General features: G+C 42.2%; 1 protein-coding gene across 2 annotated transcripts in view; it reads right to left on the reverse strand.

Annotated features, from left to right (window-relative positions):
* The window catches only part of hpse (heparanase), a 42,076-nt gene that overhangs the window by 14,419 nt on the left and 5,304 nt on the right, over window positions 1–22,353 (reverse strand). For both annotated transcript variants that reach the window (XR_005282617.1, XM_038306938.1), the window contains exons 3-5: window positions 14,016–14,144; window positions 13,767–13,940; window positions 2,420–2,591 (exon numbers count right to left, since the gene is read on the reverse strand). Coding sequence is in view for 1 of the 2 variants with exons in the window: in XM_038306938.1 (XP_038162866.1) it covers window positions 2,420–2,591; window positions 13,767–13,940; window positions 14,016–14,144 (475 nt within the window). In the remaining variant the exon portion in view is untranslated. The remainder of the gene's footprint in view (window positions 1–2,419; window positions 2,592–13,766; window positions 13,941–14,015; window positions 14,145–22,353) is intronic.

Here is a 22,353-nt window from a genome sequence, read left to right on the forward strand (position 1 = left end):
TCTGGATGAATTGACTGCAATTAAGTTTTCAGGTGGCCTTTCTCACTTAAAAACATATTAAAACTACTTTATTCCCCCTGATCACAGCAAATATAGCTGCAAGATTTAGATTATTTAGATGAAAAAACACCTGCCAGCCACCGCGGTGAAGAGGAGGAGACCCGGCCCAGAGGCTGCTGTTGAATTAAGTTTTCAGGTAGAAAAATAGAGCTGGAGCAAAACTGAGTATGATTGTGCTTTATTCATGTATTTATTACAAAGTATTAATCAAACCCATCAAAGTCATCATCCTCTGTTTCTGAATAAAACAGCTGCGCTAAATCAGACATGCCAGTTTCCCCTTCTTCGCTGTCAGTCACTTTCTGTGCAGCGGGGCTCCTCAGAAATAATGCCGGCTTTTGCAAAAGCTTGAAGAACAGTGCCAGCAGACACTTTAGTCCAAGCATCTACAATCCATCCGCTAACGGTGGCGTAACTTGCCCGGCGCTGCCTTCCACTTATCCTGAAACTGTGGTCTCCGTCTGTCATCCATCGCTCCCACGCCGCTCGCAGCCTTACTTTGAACGGCCGGTTCACACCGATTTCGAGCGGTGGAAGTTCCTTTGTCAGACCCCCGGGATAATGGCGAGCACAGCGTTCATTTGATTCACCTTTTTTTTTCACATCGGCTGTGAGATGGGCACGCAGCGATGGTGACGCGTGGAAAAAAGGACCTGGTCTCCTCACATACACCTGCCTTTCATCATCTCCAGCCTTTTTCATTTGCGTTAATGTCATCAGAGTGCTGTGTCTGTCTCGCTGTCAGCTCCCAGATCAGCTTCTCTGATTGGTTGATGCGGCGCGTCCAGCAGCAAAACTTCAATTTTTCCATCTCGAGCAGCAGCAGCGCGTCGGCGGTGCGTCAGATGCTTAAACGCTCCCGACGCGCTGCGCCTGCTGCTCAAAACGCGCTTTTTGCTGCACCTATACGCGCGTCAACCATTGACTTTGCATGTAAACTCGCTGCTTCTGCTGCACCTGCTGGGTCCGGTTCACACCGATGTCGAGCGGTTGAACAGCGAGCACAGGGTTAATTTGTTTCCCCATGTTCTTCACATCAGCTGTGAGATGGGCACGCATGGAGTCACAGATTAATGGTGATGAGTGGAAAAAAAACACCTGGTCTCCTTACATTCAGCCACTCTTTCATCATCTCCTCAATGAGGTGGTCTCAAAAGTCGCAGTTACAACACACATAAGGCGCACCGCACCAAAGGGCGCACCGCACATTTTGAGGGAAAAAAAAGACGTTTGAGTGCGCCTTATAGTCGTGAAAATACGGTAAATGTAATACCCATCTTGCTTATCTTTCTGTTTTGTGTATTTTTTCAATAATATTTAGGCTAATGATTAATCAAAATTAATTCAAGAAACCTTGTGATTAATTAGATAAAAAAAATTTAATCGTTTGACAGCCCTAGTAATCATTTTACTGAATATGTATTCCTGACATCTGAAAAAAACCCTTTTCCTTGTCAATATGACCATTTCGAACATAATAGCATTCTTCACATCTAGAATAAGCATTCTGGATGTCTAGAAATTTATTTCAGATCTCCATATTTCTATTGTTACTGCTCATCATTTATATTATTATTTATTTTCTGGAATTCAGTTTCTTCCTTAAAAAATATAATTTAGAAAGTATATTATAGTTCAGTCTAGGAGTACGATAGTAATCAAACAGAGAGGAGAGTTCCTTTAATAAATGTTATGTTCATATAAACTTATGATCCTTTGCCATCTTCCTCTGCTTTGCAGCTGTTTCTTTGTCTTTTAAACATTTCTCCATTTTGTTTTTCATTTCTTCAGTTCATTGGGGTGAAATAGGCACCTCCGGCTGCCTGTTGTCATGGTGCCTCGTGGAATCGGTGCTCCACTGATGATGGCTTTTCATACTTGTGGCACCCATGCTAAACTCTGAGTGGACCTACTTAGAGTTAATTGAACTAATTCATAGCAGCCACTGTGAAACAGGAAATTCAGAGTTCCTGACAATAGACTAGATAAAATTAGAATTGCGGATTTGAATCAGAGTTTGATAAACCTGCTTCGTGAAACGGACCCCAGATCTGGTTAAAGGTCTGATGCTGGAGGGTCAGATATTCTTCAAGACTCTATTCTGTTATTTTATTACTTTCATACAGCTTATCTAAAAAGGAGCCTAGTGACAGTCCTGCTGAGTGGGCAGTAATGAACCGGTTTGGGTGACAGTTTCTTGGCTGAATGTAAATAACAAAGGTCACATTAACTAGGTGTGGCAGGACTGGAGCAATATGGGCGTCCTTTCTCCACTCTTTCAACTACATCAACCATCTTCAGAAAGTAAAGAGAAGCATTATGGATCAATTTAAAAAGCAGTTTCATACTGAATCCAAACCTCTTTAGAAGGTCCACTCTGTGGCTGTGTGGCTGGCCCACATCTGGCCCGTACAGCCCGGCGTCCTGGTACAGTTTGGACTCTGACAGGATCTTCCTGAGGTGGCTGAAATCCAGTCCGAGCTGGTATCCGTCCACACGGATCCCAGCCTTCTTCTCGTAACTGTTGGGCTCTGTGGACAGATCAGAGCAGATACCATTAGGTGGGGGGGGGGGGGTGTCTGGGTTTTGCAGAAGGAAACAGCAGCATAGTCCTCTACAGAGAGAACTGCATGATGATACAGAAGAGAAACTCCTGTGGCAGAGGAGAAACCACAGGGTTTCGTTATTACTCCAACTTTACTGCAATGCAGTGGCGGCCGGCCCATAGGGGGCGCTGGGGCACCGCCCTCCCTGATAAGAAGAGAGAAACGTAAAATATATTTTTAGAAATTAACTCATAAATGTCAGTTTTACTCTCTAGACTGTGTACCTATAAGCAAAACAAATTATATAAACTACATTTCCCTATCTACTGTCATTAATTTGTGGATTTCCACAGACAGACTCCTACCGTCTCTGTTCTGGGGGCGCTGATCAGACTGACCCACATTTGCAGAGAATCTGTCAATCATGTACTATTGCTAGGTGAATTTAATGGCCAATCAGCGTCTCGGAACTTTATGGTATTGGGGCGCTGAAAATACTGCGCTTTAACAGGCTTCTGAACCCAAGCGCAGGTGCAGACAATTAGAGGGAAGATGGCGAATGTAACGAACGAGATGCAGCTTCCACCAAATTTGGTGAGATCCTTATTTATCTACCCGTTTGCCAGAAGAACATCCCTGTTGTAGGATATGAACATTTCATGTCATGGTTATTGTGACTGTGACGAATCCACCTCGTCGCTTAAAACAACCTCTCTAACTTTGCGCACCACACACACATTCCTGTTATACTGTGTTTGTGAGGACCAATACACTCGCGCTGAGACCAGTAGCTCCATGAACTTAAAACACACAAGCTGTTCCTGGTTACCTGCTGGCATATTGAGGGTGCACACTTAATATTTCAGTGGGGTTAGCCGTGTGTGTGTGTGTGTGTGGGGGGGGGGGGGGGGGGGGGGGGGGGGGGGGGGGGACGCAGCCAGACTGTCATCTTCAGTCTGGCTGCGTCATTGCTGGGTTCAAACCCAGTTTGGTGTAATTGAATAAGTCAATGAATCTGTGTAAAAGAATTAAGTTGTAAAAATTATTTGTTTTTGTACATCAATTGTTTGTGGAGGTAATATATGGACAAAACTGATTAATGAGAAGAAATCAGAAATAAGAGAGCCTGATGTGAGGGGCTTAAACTATTTAATGAGGGCTGTGGGAAGAAAAGCGGCAATTTTTGTTTTCTGTTTCTTTGTTACATTGCTGGTAACCGGAGGGAGGCTGAGGCCCAGAGTATCTTGTATGTTTAGTTTCTTTTGCACCCTGTTTTGAGTTTTTGAGCTCAATAAATCACCAACACCGGTAACCCGACTGAGACTGGATTCTTGGAGGCCAAAGAACCCCGTCACAGTGACCCAAATCATCACTGTTACTGTTATTATATAGTAAATTAAATCATTACTGTTAAATTGTATGTATTGTCCAATTGTTTATTTGAATTCTTATTCCGGATTAGTTGGAGACATACACTAGGCTATATCAGCCCCACCAAAAATATTTTTCACCAGCCGCCACTGCTGCAATGGTCTGTGAAAAGGGAAGAGAGAAAGAGGAAGTTCCTCTAAGGGGCCTATAAAGTCTTCAGAGCTCAGTTCAGTGCGGCGATAGAGCCTCCCATGGTGGCGGCCTTTAACAGCTCTCTGTGTTTCTGTCAGACAGACAAATCTTCAAAGATTTCTACACCTTTTCCAAGAACAACACCTCTAAACCCCTGACTTTATCCAATGACACAACATGCTTCTCTCCCCCACCCCCCACCATGAGTCTGCCACCATATCTAAGATGCGTACAGCTTTGCTGCATGACGCATGACGATGCTTCAATGCCGCTTTTTCTCATGCAGCTGCCCCTTCTTTCGTCACCCGTCTTCTCAAATCCCCAGTCAGCCTCAGTTCAAGGCCGCTCACACCGAGCCTGTTTCTGCTGGAGATGTCACCCTGTTTTCCTCTCCACCTTCACTGCATACATGTTCAGAGTGAGGGTGTCTGCTGCAGATTCAACGACAAGGAGCAAGCGAAGTTCTTTTTTCAGTGCACGCTCCTGCAGTCAATCACTCGATGCAACCAGCAGGCTATCAATAGATAGACTTCTTGCAGCCTTGGCGTAGGTTCAGGTCCTGCTCTGATTGTTGGAAGCTGTACCCAGGCTGGGGGTCATCTGGGCACAGCCCCCCTGGCAAGATTGAGTCACACTGGCTGGTTGGCTCTCTGCATGGTGGGGATGACGTGTTCTTTTGCCTCTGGGGGCTGATGGTCTGGGTTTTGGTCTGCCCCTTGGTGCCTTTCTCCTCCGGCAGAGGGAGGGGAACTGGGTGCCTATTGGAGTCAGTAGGGGAGCAGGCTCCCAAGGATAACCCTGTTCCCCAGATCTTTGCTCCCCATGTTTCCCTGCACCTGCTCTATCACACTACCACACACATAGGTTCTTGGGGAAGAGATCATAACAAGCGGACGTCATCCCATGGTGCAGGTGGCCTATGCTACTATTTTAATAAACCCCCTATTAAGAATAATTAATAACATCTCCAAGATATCCATATGTAGGGCATCGAGGTGGGCGTATTTGGGGTACTGGAGGTGGGTCAGGCTTTCCGGCTTTGCCTTCAATGCTGATGCCCCCCTGTGGTTGTTGTAATGCATTCAGACTGGGGCTGGGGTTGTGGTGGCGCCTGCGGTGCGGTAGGCCCATACTTGGCCTAAGGAGGTGAACTACCTGCGAATGCCTGGATCAGAGAGGACCAAACTGATGTGTCAAAGACATGGCATGGCTTTGACTGCGTGAGTCAGGGTGGGTTCTTCAGCGGGTTGGATACCTGCTCTGGTGTATGTCGGGGCGGATGTGCGGTTTATGGGTGACCGCTAAGGGGAGTTGTGCCTCCTGTGTGTGGGCCTGGGGTGGTGTTTGGGGCTAGTCCTTGGCTACATTGCTCTCCACCCTATGGCGGTGCCTGGTCCCTTCCCAGACTAGGGAGTCGGGGTATCCCCTTTGGGGTCAGTGGGCCTGTTCCCCGGTTTTCCTCAGTTTGTCCTTAAACACCTAGAGGAAGTACCGATCGCTAACTCTGGACAATTCCTCGTTACCTACGGCAGTATCACATTCCAATAAACGGTTTAAAATGTCTCAAGTTGTTTTCTGTTGTCTAGTCACTACAGAATAATCTGGCCAAAAATGGAGCCATCAGCAGATCAACAGTGGCGTGCGGAGAATTCTATCAATGGTAAATGGCATGTACTTATATAGCGCCTTTATTCAAGTCAGGAGACTTGACCAAAGCGCTTTACACTACATTCATTCCCTCATTCACTCACACGCTGATGGTGGCAAGCTACATTGTAGCCACAGCTGCCCTGGGGCTCACTGACAGAAGCGGGGCTGCGGTAGACTGGCGCCACCAGGCCTTCTGACTACCATCAGTAGACAATGCAGGTGAAGTGTCTTGCCCAAGGACACAACGACACTGAAAGTCGGAGTCGCGGCTTGAACCGTCAACCCTTCGATTTCAGGGCAAACTCCTACAGCCAACGCCACTGTATCAATAACCTATAATAAGCAAACAAGCTCAATCTGGCTCCTCATTTCCGCATTTGTCAGTTCGCGTCACTGCCCCGACTTTCCTGCTTATGATACCAGAAAGCCTCAGTTGTTGCCACCAGAAGTGTTTTGAGGTGATCCTGATGAGTGCCAAGCTTTTCTGAATCTCTGTGAGATCCATTTTGTCCAAACTAGGGGGTGCTGCGCCCCCCGGACCACGGGCCCTCATCTGGATCCACTTTTGTGTGTGAATAGAAACCCCAATGGTATTTAAATATAGAATACAACAAGTGCTGGTATAACCAAGAGAAAGATTAACATTATGGTGAATCCCAGTTAAAAAAAACAACCATCCTCTGCTCTATGACCACAGCGCCGCCACATTTGTCCTGTTAGCTCTCAGCGCTTCATTTGACCAAGTTTTTTTTTCTCCCACACTGTTTACATTTGATCACTGCTGAACTTTAAGAAATGGAAATGTCATGAGAGCTGTGAAAAACGAAATTTAATTTTATATACACCCTGTGTATACAAAATGACAATAAAAAATGTCTAATTCACGGTGGATCATAATATTCATTTAGAAAGATTTGAATATTTTTTGTTGGAATTAAAGGAACAGCTCTAGACTGGTTTAAATCTTATCTATCTGATCGAATTGAGTTTGTTCATGTTAATGACAAATATTCCTCATGCTCAAAGGTTACCTGTGGAGTACCACAGGGATCAGTGCTAGGACCAATTCTCTTTACTTTATACATGCTCCTAATTGGTAGAATTATTAGACAGCATGGGATTAATTTCCACTGTTATGCTGATGATACCCAGCTATATCTGTCTATAAATCCAGATGAAGCTAACCCATTACATAGATTACAGGCATGTCTGAAGACATAAAAACCTGGATGACTCTTAACTTTCTGGTTCTGAATGCAGACAAAACAGAAGTTATAGTCTTTGGACCAGAGTCTCTGAAAAAGAAGCTGATTAGCCAGTCACTTCATTTGGATGGGATTAAACTGATTTCAGATAATAAAGTAAAAAACTTGGTGTTATTTTTGATCAGGACCTGTCATTTAAATCCCATATCAAAGAGGTTTCTAGAATTTCCTTCTTTCATCTAAAGAATATTGCAAAAATGAGAAATCTCCTGTCCAGGGGTGATGCTGAGAAACTAGTCCATGCATTTGTTACTTCAAGGCTGGACTATTGTAATCCTTTACTATCAGGAAGTCCACAAACTGTAGTTAAAAGCCTTCAGCTGATCCAAAATGCTGCAGCCAGAGTTCTAATGAAAATTAAAAAGAGAGATCATATCTCTCCTATCCTGGCTTCTCTTCATTGGCTTCCTGTTAAATCCAGAATAGAATTTAAAATCCTCCTTCTCACATATAAAGCCTTAAATGGCCAAGCTCCATCTGATATCAGAGATCTGATTGTTCCTTATGTTCCTAACAGAGCACTTCGCTCTCAATCAGTATGGGGTTAAGGGTCTTTTCCTCTCTACTGTCACTACAAGCATGCTTAGTGTGAGGGATTGCATTTGAGTCAATGAGTCGATGCAATCAGCTTTTCCTTAGATAGAAAATACTGAATTGATCTGACCTGATGATCTGGTGAACGAGAAAGTGCCTTGAGATGACATGTGAAGTGAATTGGCGCTACATAAATAAACTGAATTGAATATCATCAGTAGCTGTTCAGATTCAAAATGCATCTAACGCCAAATCTAGCAACGTTTTTTCTGCTACTGGAGACTTTGGAGACAACATCTAAAAGCAGCGAACTCTGCTCTCCAGAGCAAGTCGATTGGTAACCCCGCCTCCTGCTCTCCTCTATCTTGTCTGCTGTCATGATTCATGCAGCTATTATTTCATCCAAATGAAAAATGGAGAACAGATAAGCAGATCATGGCTTGTCTTCAGTGTGTGCACACGCTGTGCACACGCTCTTTTCTCTGCTCCCTGCTTGCTTACACTTTCTGGTCCTTTTATCTTCTTTTTATCTCTTAACCAAAACTACAGAAAGTTGGATTTAGTTATTTGATTTATTTTCTTTTATTTCTTTTTAAACATTTTTATTTTTATTTATTTATTTATTTTTTTTCTTCCCCGAAGTGGATATGGAGAAGAACCACCCGATTCAAAGGATGCCTACCTTCAGCACAGACGACTTTGACAAGCTTCTACAGAAAATAGCTGTCATGGAGCTGAAAATCCACCAACTTGAAGTAAACTATGATGTAAACGCCGCGTATGGTAATGAAACAACGCTGCCTGTGATTCCGAACGGGGACCACCAGCCCAGCAACTCAGCGAACAAACAGTTCCCAGAGGAAAAGGAGAATACCTGGACCACTCTGGGTGCTAGACCAAAGGATCAACGAACCCACCTAGACACAGAAAACTGGCCGAGACCACAGAGAGATATCCCAAGAAAAGTGAAACAAAAACGGGATGTTCTCACAACAAATTATAGGAGTAAACCTGCTGGAAATATTGGAATTCCGTTACAAAACAGATTTGCTCCACTTCAAGATGAGACCCAGAAGGATCACAAAGACAATCAAAGGTATGTCAACAATCTTCACTCTAAGCTACCAGAGAAAAAACAGGCCACAGGGCCAAGGACCCTGATATTATGCAGTGGATCTATACGTGGGATTAAACATTTCTGTAACAAGAAAAACACAGAGGTGTTGATTTATACCCCTTTGAACTATGGCCTGGTGTCTAATGTATCAGACATCCTTCCAGAGATCATGAAAAAACGCCCGACCTTGGAAAAACTCATCATACAAGCTGAAGCCTTGGGCGACGCAGCCCTGAGAAAATCAGAAATACTGAAAGAGGATTACATTCGTCTGCTGAATTTAGTTGATGGTCTTAATGTCAAGGTGTTTCTCAGCGGCCCTCACGTGCCCATTAATTGTGGAGATGAAATGTTTTCCAGAGTTCTGATGTTAAACAAATGGCTGGATGCAACATGCAAACAAACAACTGTAACGTTCATAGACAATTTTAACATCTTTTGGGAGAGGAGACATTTGTTCAACAGAGATGGTTTCTCTTTAAATAGGTCAGGAGCGAAACGGCTGATATCAAACATTTTCTATTCAGTGAACCATGCACCATCAGGTTTGTTCCAAAACAAAGTACAACCAGTGCCTAAACAAACGATAAGCCCAGTAAAGCCCGAACAAGCCAAGATAAAGATGGCCAAAAAGTTGACACAGAAAGAGCCTACATCAGAACTACAGGAGGATTCATCCCAGATCTCAGCAGGACAAAAAGAGGACTCCCCTTTAAATTACCAAAAACCTCCATCCCCACAGACACCAGTCCAGACTGCACCCAATTCCCCCTCTCCCCCACAAAGCCCAGATGTTCCTTTTCTGTAATTTTCTCATAACATGAACAAAGTTTTCAAGATTGGCCTACAGTTGACATCCTCTCCACATAGCCATTCCGAAAGCCGCAGCTATGTGAAAAAACCAGCATCTTCTAAAAGCAGCAGAGCCCCAGATCCTCCTCTACATATCACGGAACGTCAGGACCTTCAGATAACTTCTCTGTGATACACACCATGGCCCTGGCAACAAGCTTATCAGACATAACAGTTTCCAGCATCAGCTTGGGCCTTACACCGGAGCTTATGGAATATCTGTGATGAAACATGGCAAAAATAAGAAAAACAAAATGGGAACAAACAGGAACAGACACTTAAGAGTCATAAACTGTCAGATGCAGCCTGCTACAGAGACAACATCAACCACTAGGTCATATAAACTGGCTTTATTAAACATTAGATCTCTGTCAGGAAAATCCCTTTTAATTAATGACTTTATTATTGACAATAATGTTGATGTTATGTTTTTAACAGAAACGTGGTTACATGGACTTAATGAAGCACATATTCTGTTGGAGTCGTCTCCTCCAAACTACAATTTTCTTTGCGAGAGCAGACAGCAAAGGAAACGTGGAGGAGTGGCAACATTGTTTAATGACTCACTGAAGTGTAAAAAGGTGTTTTTGGGAAAATTTGACTCTTTTGAACATTTGGCTCTGCAGGTAAAGAGCCCGGTACGAACTATGCTTCTAAATGTTTACAGGCCTCCTAAGTCCACGTCAAACTTTTTTAATGATTTTAGTGACCTCCTGTCTGTGAAATGCGTTGATTATGACTGTTTAATTATTGTGGGAGACTTTAACTTTCACGTTGACAACCCTGAAGACAGAAGTGCAAAAGAACTGTGTGACACACTTAGAAACTTTGGTTTAACTCAACATGTTAAACAACCAACACACAAACAGGGACATATTTTAGACTTGATCATCACTAAAGGTCTGAAGATTTCTAAAGTCAGTGTTACTGATGTTGCCCTATCCGATCACTTTTCTGTTACCTTTGAGGGCATCATTTCCAGTGACTCATTTAGCCAAAGGGACATCATAAGAAAACGCACCTTTAAGGAAAATGCCACAGAAACTTTTATTCAAGCTTACTCTGCTACTTCAACCTTGGGCTGCAACTCAGTAGAAGAGCTAGTAGATAACTTTCAGTCTAAAGTCTCAGACATCATTAGCTGCATTGCTCCAATTAAAGTGAAAGTCTTTTCCGGTAAGAAAAAATCTCCTTGGAGAAGTGCTCCAGCAGTTAGAAGTGAAAAAAAAAAAAAAAGAAAAAAAAAAAAAAATAATAAAAAATAAAAAGAAGTGAAAAAAGGGAGTGTCGTAAAGCTGAACGCAGGTGGAGAAAGACGAAACTCCAGGTTCACTATGACATCTATAAAGAGAGACTTTACAGATATAGCTTACAACTGAAAAATGCAAGAGAATCTTTCTTCTCTGAAATCATTAACAAGAACATTAATAATACTCGTGCTTTATTTGCCACAGTCGACAAGCTAACAAATCCTCCTGTGTCTGTGGCTCCTGAACTCCACTCCACCAGGGCCTGCAATGAATTTGCTAATTTCTTTACCTAGAAAATCCTAAAGATCAGAGTATCAGTTTATACATCCATATCAAGTTCAGTACCAAAGTTGTCTCCAACTGGAATTGATCTTGGCCAAATGTCCCAATTCAGCCAAATAAACTATAAAAGCTTAGAGGAAATCATTCAGCAGCTAAGTTCCTCCTCCTGCTGCCTTGATGTTCTACCCACAGCTTTCTTTAAGAAAGTTTTGCCTGTCATAGCATCTGATTTGACTCAGATAATAAACACGTCCCTTCTGTCAGGTGTTTTCCCGCAGTCCCTAAAAACAGCAAATATCAAACCACTGCTGAAAAAGAACAGTTTAGACAAACTACTACTGCAGAACTACAGGCCCATATCAAACCTCCCCTTTATCAGTAAGATTATTGAAAAAGCTGTATTTCAACAATTACGGTAAACACTTTCTTAGATATGACCAGCCGCTTTGACGTGTTCCAGTCAGGTTTCCGTGCTCACCACAGTACAGAGACCGCCCTTATCAAGGTGTTTAATGACATCCGTATAAATACAGACTGCGGAAGAACCACAGTGCTGGTACTATTGGACCTCAGTGCAGCATTCGATACTGTCGATCACTCCATCCTGTTAGAGCGCCTTGAAAACTGGGTCGGCCTCTCTGGTACAGCTCTCAACTGGTTTAAATCCTACTTAAAGGACAGGGACTTTTTTGTGTCAGTAGGCAACTTTACATCAGAGATGACAAAAATCACATGTGGGGTTCCCCAAGGGTCCATTCTGGGTCCCCTCCTATTCAATATCTACATGCTCCCTCTTGCTCAGTTAATAAAAAACAACATCAGCTACCATAACTATGCAGACGACACACAGCTTTACATCACCATGTCACCAGGTGACTATGAACCAATTCAAGCACTGAGGAAATGCTTAGAAGAAATCAATGCCTGGATGTGCCATAATTTTCTTCAACTGAATAAAAACAAAACTGAAGTAATAATCTTTGGACCAATAGAGGAGAGATCTAAAGTTAGCACACAGCTTCAGTCGCTTCAGCTAGTAACCACTGATCAGGCCCGAAATCTAGGTGTAGTGCTGGATTCAGCCTTGAACCTCCAAAAGCATTTAAAGACAATTACAAGGTCGGCTTTCTATCACCTGAAGAACATTTCCAGGATTAAAGGACTAATGTCTCAGCATGATCTGGTAAAACTAATCCATGCATTTATTTTTAGTCGAATTGATTAATGCAACAGTGTTTTCACAGGTCTGCCTAAAAAGTGGATCAGACAGCTGCAGCTGATCCAGAACGCTGCTGCCCGCGTCCTCACTAAGACTAAAAAAGTAGAGCACATCACCCCAGTTCTAAAGTCCTTACACTGGCTCCCTGTATCTCAGAGAATAGACTTTAAAATACTTCTGTTAGTTTATAAATCTCTGAATGGCTTAGCACCTAAATACATCACAGACTTTCTATCAGTGTATCAACCCTGCAGACCACTCAGGTCTTCTGGCTCCAGCCTGCTCTGCAGACCTAGAACCAGAACTAAACATGGAGAAGCAGCATTTAGTTCCTATGCTCCACTTATCTGGAACAAACTTCCAGAAAACTGTAAAAGTGCGGAAAGCCTGAGTTCCTTTAAATCAAGACTAAAAACACATTTGTTTAGGATTGCCTTCGACTGTTCTAGTTAAACAATTCAACAAAAACATGTTTTCTTTAATCCAACTGTTTTTAATATTCTTTTTTTGTTTCTGCATTTTTTATTTTATTTTATTTGTTTTTTATTTTTTCCTACTTGCTTTGATTCTGTTTTATCTTCCTGTATTTTAATCATGTAAAGCACTTTGCATTGTCTTTGTACTGAATTGTGCTATACAAATAAATTTGCCTTGCCTTGCCTTGCCTTGTCTACAGTGAAAAGAAGGACTGGGTTATTTACTTTTGCCGTCGCCTTTTTGGAAACACAGGAAGGAAAAACTTAGAACAAATAATGGATGTCTGTCTTTGCCTAGCGCCCCAAATTTCCTAAATCTGCCCCTGAATGTAGTTTATTGTTTGTGGTTGATTTTAGGCCAGCAGTGAAGACTCTGAAGGCCCTGAACGCCCACTCCTGGGACTAAAGAAATGTCAGCGCTGTGCTTGCATCTCAGTCACATTCTAATATTAGTCCTAACTGAATTTCTACACTGCAAAAAATTAAATCTAAATAAGTATTTTTTTCTTAAAATGAGTGCATTTCTTCTTGAATTAAGGATTGAAGTGAGACACTTGCCAATGGAACAAGACAATTTACACTTCAAAGAAGAAAAAAACAACTGAATTGTCTTATTTCAAGTGCATAATATCTAGATACCTTATTTTAAGAGTAGAAATATTCATTCCATTGGCAGCTCATTGTATTTACCTGCTCAAATTAAGGGTAAATACACTTAATTTAAGATATTTGTACTCATTTTGAGATCGTTTTTGCAGTGTAACAGATCGACAAAGCTAAAAATCATGGACTGCTAGGTTTTAAAGCTCTTTTTTCGTTTTTTTCCAAACAGCATATCTCAGAGATCTGCATTAGTCTAGAAAGGGTAACCTTTCACTGACTGATCTAGACCAGACATTCAGAGCATCATGAGGACAATGTTTGGGCAGTAACTCTGAGAGGAGAGCCTTACCGTTCCCCAGCTCCCACGAGATCTTGTACTGTTTAGACTCACAGTACTGGAGTAGAGAGCGCGCATTGCTGCTGTTCCAGCTGTTGTCTGTATTCCTGAGCAGAGCGTTCATGCCAAAGATCAGATCCAGGCCACTGCAGCTACTGAAGGAGTTCAGCTCATCCACAGTGAGCTCTAAAAAACAAACAGAGAGCAGTCTGAAGGCACCGGGAGCTTCAGAGGGGACACAGATGGACATTCAGGACCTACCTGTGAACTGGATTCTATGGTACTGTTTCTGTTGGTCCTCTTTGAGGAGGATGAGCTGATGCTGAATCCATTCCTCTTTTAGCTTCTGCTCCAGCCACCAGGACAGTTCAACTCTGCTGCAAGACCCATCTGAGGAAGCAATGAGTGTTTTCAGAGAATGAGACTTCTGTTCCAAACAACCATTATCAGGAAAAAAACTGTTGGAGAGGAACTTTATTCAGGGAGATAATGCTGTATTTACCACCATAAGTTCATTAGTATTGATTTTTTGCTTGATGGCTGTAGCTCAGACAAATTCTGGGAATAAAGTTAGGATGAAACAAATATTTTTTCAAATTAAGCAAAATTTTCTGGGTTTCATACAATCTGAAATAATATTTAAAAAAATGGACATGGTTTTAAATCCAGCCCTAAAGAAACTGAAAACCAAAAATGAAGAAACCACATAGGTTTCAAAAGTATTAATGTTTATTACTCAAGTATAAGTAGAAATCCTACTGTTTAAAAACTCATTTGTAGAAGTTAGAGTATCAACGAAAAGTAAAAGTGTAAAAGTAACAAAGTAAAGCAGGAAAAAAGTTAAAAAAAGATGATTTACTGCACTAAAAAGTTTTTTTAAGTTTGCATAAAACACACAAAAAAGAAAGTAAAAAGATAAGGGCAACAAAAATACAACAAAGGTATAACAGAGACCATGTTTAGGGGCGTAACTATCCGTAAGCAGAATATGCACTGGTGCCTGATTGCTCATTTCACCTGTTTAACTCTGCCCGGTTTCTCATTACTGCTTATCTGATTCACCTGTTTTCACCTCCTTTAAATGCTGTGTGTTTTCCAGCTACCAGTGCCAGAATATTCAAGCTGTTTTTTGTGAGTAACTCTAGCAGTCTGTTTGTTGTTCTGATTATCTGATTGTTACCTGTTTCTGTCCTGTGGATCCCGAGTTTTTACAGAGGTTGATATTCAAAAACAGACAGATCTGGATCTAGTTCAAAACAAGCCTTTATTGAACCCCTTCAAGGGTGGATTCCAGACGCCCCAATGGGCTGATCTGGGTGAGCCCTGTGGAAAGCCCTAATGAGGTCCTTATCCAGGATTAACCAGGCCGGAACCCAGGACCTCTCCTCAGGTTCGTACCCCTCCCAGTCTACTAAATACTGGAGCCCCCGGCCTCTCCGCCTAGACCTGAGAAGACGGCGGACCATGTAGACCGAGTCTCCATCAATGAACCGGGCGGGTGGAGGTGACCCAGGGGTGGGCACTAAATCTGAGGTCCTTACAGGTTTGACCGGGCGGGGACACATGGAAGGTGGGGTGAATTCTTAAGGTACGAGGGAGGTGGAGGCGGACGGCCACTGGGTTCACCACCTTAACAATAGGGAACGACCCAAAAAAGCAGGAATCCAGCTTCTTGCTGTCAACCCTAAGAGGCAGATCTTTAGTTGAGAACCAAACTCTCTGAGCCACCCTGTAAGGCGGCGCCGGAACCCTCCGCTGGCACCTAAGGGCAGAAAGGTTGGCGGAAGGAACCTTAGACTCCTTCTCCTGTATGGTGGACCTCGGTGGCTGAAAACCAAAAACGACATTGAATGGAGAGAGTCCAGTGGTCCTAGAGGGAGCAGAGTTTATGGCATGCTTGACCCAAGGGAGCAGGCTGATCCTACTCAGTGGGCCATTCCAGATCTGTTTTTGAATATTGGGTCAAAGGTTTTGAGACAATTACATGCTTAGGGACCCCCGACCTCTTAGGGACCCCATCACTGACACCTGGTAGGCCCCCTACACAATTGTGGACTAGGACGTCTCTTTGCAGATGTAATGAAAAATTCCACTTAATCCCACCTGATATCAGATTGACTGACTGGACCATATATATATGGCGCGGGTGAGGAGCGGGGCTGTGAAACTCAATTTAGTCTGATAAAGCTCATTTTACAGCAGAATATACTGAAGTATATCCATGTCTAGAGAAGGTGAAGAAGGATGAAATGATGTGTGTAGTGTGTATCTATGGGGCACACTTGGGGTCAGTTGTCTAAGGCAGCGGCGGCAGGAGGGTGGGGTTTTGAAGGGGGGTGTTGTACTTCATATGTGGCCCACCCAGATAATGTCGCTTACAGGCCTATTGTGTCGTTACGCCATTGGATGTGGGGGTTGCACAGGTCTACTTAGTTAGATTTGTCTGGTGTCCCAGTTTTATTGAGGGTAAGTTCCTTCCGATTTGTGTAATCAAGCAACTTTATCCAATGTTGTTTCAGGTATTTGGACTTGATCCTTAGGTGGTAGGTTATTTTCTCCATTGTGAAGATTTTCCCTAATATTAATATCAATTGCGTCAGGTGTGTAGGGTTGTTGTAAGATAGATGTCTTTCCTGTGTATCTCCTCACTCTCCAGCCAGCGGAAGTACACAATACGTGGGTCCTTGGGTATCTTGTACCCTCCTTTTATAGCCTGAACAACTTGATCCCAGCAGGATTGTATCTTTGTACAGTGATGAGAGTGACTGGCATTCATCAGTCCACCTTTGCCTCCAACATTGTTGCGGAGTGTAGAGTAACTTCTTTTCTAATTCAGGTGTTATAGAGCAGCGTATCACATTTTTCTAGCCAAATTCCGTCAAGGCAAGGCAAATTTATTTGTATAGCACAATTCAGTAGAAAGACAATGCAAAGTGCTTTACATGATTAAAATATAGGAAAATAAAACAGAATCAAAGCAAGTAGGAAAAAAAATAAAAAATGCAGAAAAAAAGAACATTAAAAACAGTCGGACTAAAGAAAATAAAAAAGTTGAGCTAATGATGTTTTAGTTGAACTGTTTAACTAGAACAGGAAGGCAGACTTTCCGCACTTTTACAGTTTTCTGGAAGTTTTAAAGAAATAAAAGTCTGCTAGTTAATGACTTGATTTGTGATAATCACATTGACTTGTTTTGCCTTACAGAAACCTGGCTGCAGCAAGAGGATTATGTGAGCATAAATGAGGCAACTCCTTCAAGCTATTTAAATTTTCATATCCCCAGAAGTTCTGGGCGAGGAGGAGGAGTAGCAACAATCTTCCAGTCTGACTTACTGATTACTCCCAAAACAATTAAAGGAATAGTACACCCAAAACATGATTAGCCTTCATTTTCTACTCACCCCCATGCTGAACAAAACTCTGGAGTACTTTTTTGATATCTCAAATGCATCTGGAGATCTGGGAGGCTTCTTGCTGTCTGCTGACATTCAAATAATGGAGGTCTATGGCGCCCGAGACAGAAAGGTCCACAAAAGTCCACAAAAACTTGTCAATATTCCTCCATACTGCTCGTCCAATGTAATCCAAGTGTCCTGAGTGGGTAGCATCCAGAATTTACTCGAAACGAAGTCATTTAGAACGTTTTAGAGCCTAAACAGTAGTGTATAGGATTTCCTAATAGCGCCCCCATGCGCGCTCACGATTCTACGGAAGCCGGCAGACCAAACCAGCGCATTCAGCTCGGCAAAGAACTCATGCTCTTCCTCAACACTGAAGTCCTCAGACATTTTTCTTTCGTTGTTTCTTTCTTTGCACAGGTAAACAGCACATTTCTTCTTCTACGCTTGCATTATCGGCAGACCAGACGCTGAATGCGCACTTTCTTCCGGTTTGGTCTGCCGGCTTCCGTAGAATCGTGAGCGCGCATGGGGGCGCTATTAGGAAATCCTATACACTACTGTTTATGCTCTAAAAACATTCTAAATGACTTCGTTTCGAGTAAATTCTGGATGCTACCCACTCAGGACACTTGGATTACATTGGACGAGCAGTATGGAGGAATATTGACACGTTTTTGTGGACTTTTATGGACCTTTCTGTCTCGGGCGCCATGGACCTCCATTATTTGAATGTCAGCAGACAGCAAGAAGCCTCCCAGATCTCCAGATGCATTTGAGATATCAAAAAAGTACTCCAGGGTGTTGTTCAGCATGGAGGTGAGTAGAAAATGAAGGCTAATCATGTTTTGGGTGTACTATTCCTTTAATACCTACAACTCTTTTGAACATTTAACCCTTAATTTCCCTGATCCACATTTCAAGGCAAGAAAACCTCTTCTTTTTGTAACTTTGTATCGTCCACCAGGTCCCTACTCTGAATTTTTAGATGAGTTTTCAGAGTTCCTTTCTGATTTGGTATTAAATACTGACAGGGTCATCATAGTGGGAGATTTTAACATCCATGCTGACATTGAAGGCGATAGCTTAAGAGCAGCCTTTAATGCTATCTTAGACACTATTGGCTTTGTTCAGAGTGTGAGTGGTCCCACGCATTCTCATCTTCATACTTTGGATCTTGTGCTGACATACGGCATAGAATGTGAAGAAATAACAGTATTTCCTCACAACCCTGTCCTCTCTGACCACTTTCTAATAACCTTCAGGATTACTTTAACAGAGTTCTCCTCCCCCAAAAGAAGGTTCAATTTTAGTAGATCTTTATCAGATAGTGCAGGCATAAATTTTAAAGAATCTGCTTCACTTTCTCTCTCCTCTGTGTCGCTGAGCAGTGCTGCAGAGTGCAAAAGCATAGCTTATTCCCCTTCACAGGTTGATGATTTTGTTGAGGGGGTTGCTAGTTCTCTGCGTATTGCCTTAGACAACGCAGCTCCTTTGAAAATGAAAACCGTTAAAAATAGAAAGCTTGCTCCTTGGTTTAATGCAGAGCTGCGTACTTTGAAGCAAAATGCTAGGAAACTGGAGAGAAAATATCGCTCCACAGGCCTGCGGGAGTCCTTCCAAGTCTGGAAAAATGGTTTACTGCTGTATAAGAGGACCCTTTGTAAAGCAAGAGCAGCATACTTCTCCTCATTAATAGAGGAGAATAAGAATAATCCTAGATTTCTTTTTAATACAGTTGCCAAACTCACCCAGAGCCATATCTCTGTTGAACCGTCCATTCCACCTGCTCTTAGCAGCAATGATTTTATGGGATTCTTTATAAATAAGATTGATCTTATTAAAAATAAGATCATAAGCACTCCTCTATCCGCGATTACCTGAGGTAGTCATGGAATCTGAACCGGGTTTAGACTGCTTTGATCCAGTTGAACTTTCTGAATTAGCAAAATTATTGTCTTCATCTAAGCCTTCAACTTGTATGTTAGATCCAGTTCCAACCAGGTTATTTAAGGAGGTATTCCCTTTGATCTCCTCCTCCATTTTAGATGTGATTAATCTATCTCTGTTACAGGGATATGTACCTAAAGCTTTTAAGGTTGCTGTAATTAAACCTCTGCTTAAGAAACCGTCTCTTGACCCAGATGACTTGGTCAATTATAGACCTATATCCAATCTTCCTTTCTTATCCAAAATTCTTGAGAAAGTAGTTGCCAAACAAGTTTGCGATCACTTACACCATAATGAACTTTTTGAAGAGTTTCAGTCTGGCTTTAGAGCTCATCATAGCACTGAAACAGCTCTGGTGAAAGTCACTAATGATATTCTCATGGCCTCAGATAATGGACTTGTATCTGTGCTCGTCCTGTTAGATCTTAGTGCAGCATTTGATCCAGTTGACCATAATATTCTTTTAGAAAGACTTGAATATTTTGTTGGAATTAAAGGAACAGCACTAGACTGGTTTAAATCTTATCTATCTGATCGAATTCAGTTTGTTCATGTTAATGACAAATCTTCCACATGCTCACAGGTTACCTGTGGAGTACCACAGGGATCAGTGCTAGGACCAATTCTCTTTACTTTATACATGCTCCCAATTGGTAGAGTTATTAGACAGCATGGGATTAATTTTCACTGTTATGCTGATGATACCCAGCTATATCTGTCTATAAATCCAGATGAAGCTAACCCATTACATAGATTACAGGCATGTCTTGAAGACATAAAAACCTGGATGACTCTTAACTTTCTGCTTCTAAATGCAGACAAAACAGAAGTTATAGTCTTTGGACCAGAGTCTCTGAAAAAGAAACTGAGTAGCAGGCACTTCATTTGGATGTCACTTTATTTCAGATAATAAAGTAAAAAATCTTGGTGTTATTTTTTATCAGGACCTGTCATTTAAATCCCATATCAAAGAGGTTTCTAGAATATCCTTCTTTCATCTGAGGAACATTGCAAAAATTAGAAATCTCCTGTCCAGGGGTGATGCTGAGAAACTAGTCCATGCATTTGTTACTTCAAGGCTGGACTATTGCAATTCTTTACTATCAGGAAGTCCACAAACTGTAGTTAAAAGCCTTCAGCTGATCCAAAATGCTGCAGCCAGAGTTCTAATGAAAATTAAAAAGAGAGATCATATCTCGCCTATCCTGGCTTCTCTTCATTGGCTTCCTGTTAAATCAAGAATAGAATTTAAAATCCTCCTTCTCACATATAAAGCCTTAAATGGCCAAGCTCCATCTGATATCAGAGATCTGATTGTTCCTTATGTTCCTAACAGAGCACTTCGCTCTCAATCTGCAGGTTTACTAGTGGTTCCTAGAATTTCTAAAAGTAGAATGGGAGGCAGATCTTTTAGTTATCAGGCTCCTCTCCTGTGGAACCAACTACCAGTTTTAGTCCGTGAGGCAGACACCCTGTCTACTTTTAAGGCTAGGCTTAAAACTTTCCTTTTTGATAAAGCTTCTAGTTAGAGTGGCTCAGGTTATCCTGAGCTATCTCTATAGTTATGCTGCTATAGGCTTAGACTTTTGGAGGACATATGGACCCCCATTTCATCATTCTGCTTCATTCTCTCTCTGTTCTCCTATTCTGCAGAATCTGTTAGTTCAATCTCTAACCTTCTGCTCTCTCTGCTTTTCCTCAGAGTAGCTTTGCCTCGTCTGTTCCTGTTTGGCTGTGACGTCATCCTGGAAAGAAACATCAGCTGTGCTGCTTCCATCAACACCCTTGTTTATAGATGTTGGAGATCGGCCTGTTTTCCAGTGTAGTACTGTTTCTCTGACCGTGACTGAGTGGATGTGCTCTCTTCGTCCTCTGGAATGGGAGCTGGCTCGGAGCTCGTCTGCCTGGCTGTGTGTTTCCTGGATGGGGCCGCCTTTTACAGCTGCTTTTTGTGTCTCTGCTTCCGTCTCCTTGAACCCCAGTCGGCCTCGGCAGATGGCCGCTCACACTGAGCCTGGTTCTGCTGGAGGTTTCTTCCTGTTAAAAGGGAGTTTTTCCTCTCCACTGTCGCTACAAGCATGCTTAGTGTGAGGGATTGTATTTGAGTCAATGAGTCAATGCAATCAGCTGGTTTTCCTTAGACAGAAAACTTTGTATCAATTTGACTGGATGATCTGGTTGAACTGTAAAGTGCCTTGAGATGACATGTGTTGTGAATTTGGCGCTATATAAATAAACTGAATTGAATTGAATTGAAATTAGCAAATCCATTGAGGGCCCTGGTGGAGTGGAGTTCAGGAGCCACGGGCACAGGAGGATTTGTTAAAGCTACAGTGTGTAATTTTTAGCGACATCTAGCGGTCAGTCTGCAGACTGCAGCAACATGAACATCTCCCCCCACCGCTTCTCCCCCCCAACAGTACGGCGAGCGTTACTGGACAAAATGTCTTCCACAACGTCCGCATCACCTACCTTCTCAAGTGATGAGGTTTGTTTACATAGATAATTTTACAGATAGTATTTCATTAGTCTGTGTAGGGTATAGATTTCATGTAGACTTAAGATAATAAATATACCCGTTATTTTTTCTACATCGTTGTGACGTTTTGGCGATCTCGCAATCGCTAGTTTGTCTGTTCTGCGCTGCCGTAGCGCAAATATGTCTGCCTCCATGGCTGCGAGACCCGCTCCTATGTAATTATAAATAACGAATTCTAAGGCAACGCAAATATTAAGGTTAAGAGGCTGAGCTCGTAGATGATGATAAATAACATAGTTATGTATAATATATTACATTTCTGACTGTATATCCCTGTAATTATTACACACTGTAGCTTTAACTTGTCGACTGTGGCAAATAACGCACAAGTATTAATGTTTGTTAATGATTTCAGAGAAGAAAGATTCTCTTGCATTTTTCAGTTGTAAGCTATATCTGTAAAGTCTCTCTTTATAGATGTCATAGTGAACTTGGAGTCTCGTCTTTCTCCACCTGCGTTCAGCTTTTCGACACTCCCTTTTTCACTTCTAACTGCTGGAGCACTTCTCCAAGGAGATTTTTTCTTTCTTTTTCTTTCGGAAAAGACTTTCACTTTAATTGGAGCAATGCAGCTAATGATGTCTGAGACTTTAGACTGAAAGTTATCTACTAGCTCATCTACTGAGTTGCAGCCCAAGGTTGAAGTAGCAGAGTAAGCTTGAATAAAAGTTTCTGTGGCATTTTCCTTAAAGGTGCGTTTTCTTATGATGTC

The sequence above is a fragment of the Cyprinodon tularosa genome, unplaced genomic scaffold (assembly GCF_016077235.1).
Source record: "Cyprinodon tularosa strain WSP-4 unplaced genomic scaffold, ASM1607723v1 ctg598, whole genome shotgun sequence".
NCBI classification, from domain to species: Eukaryota; Metazoa; Chordata; class Actinopteri; order Cyprinodontiformes; family Cyprinodontidae; genus Cyprinodon; species Cyprinodon tularosa.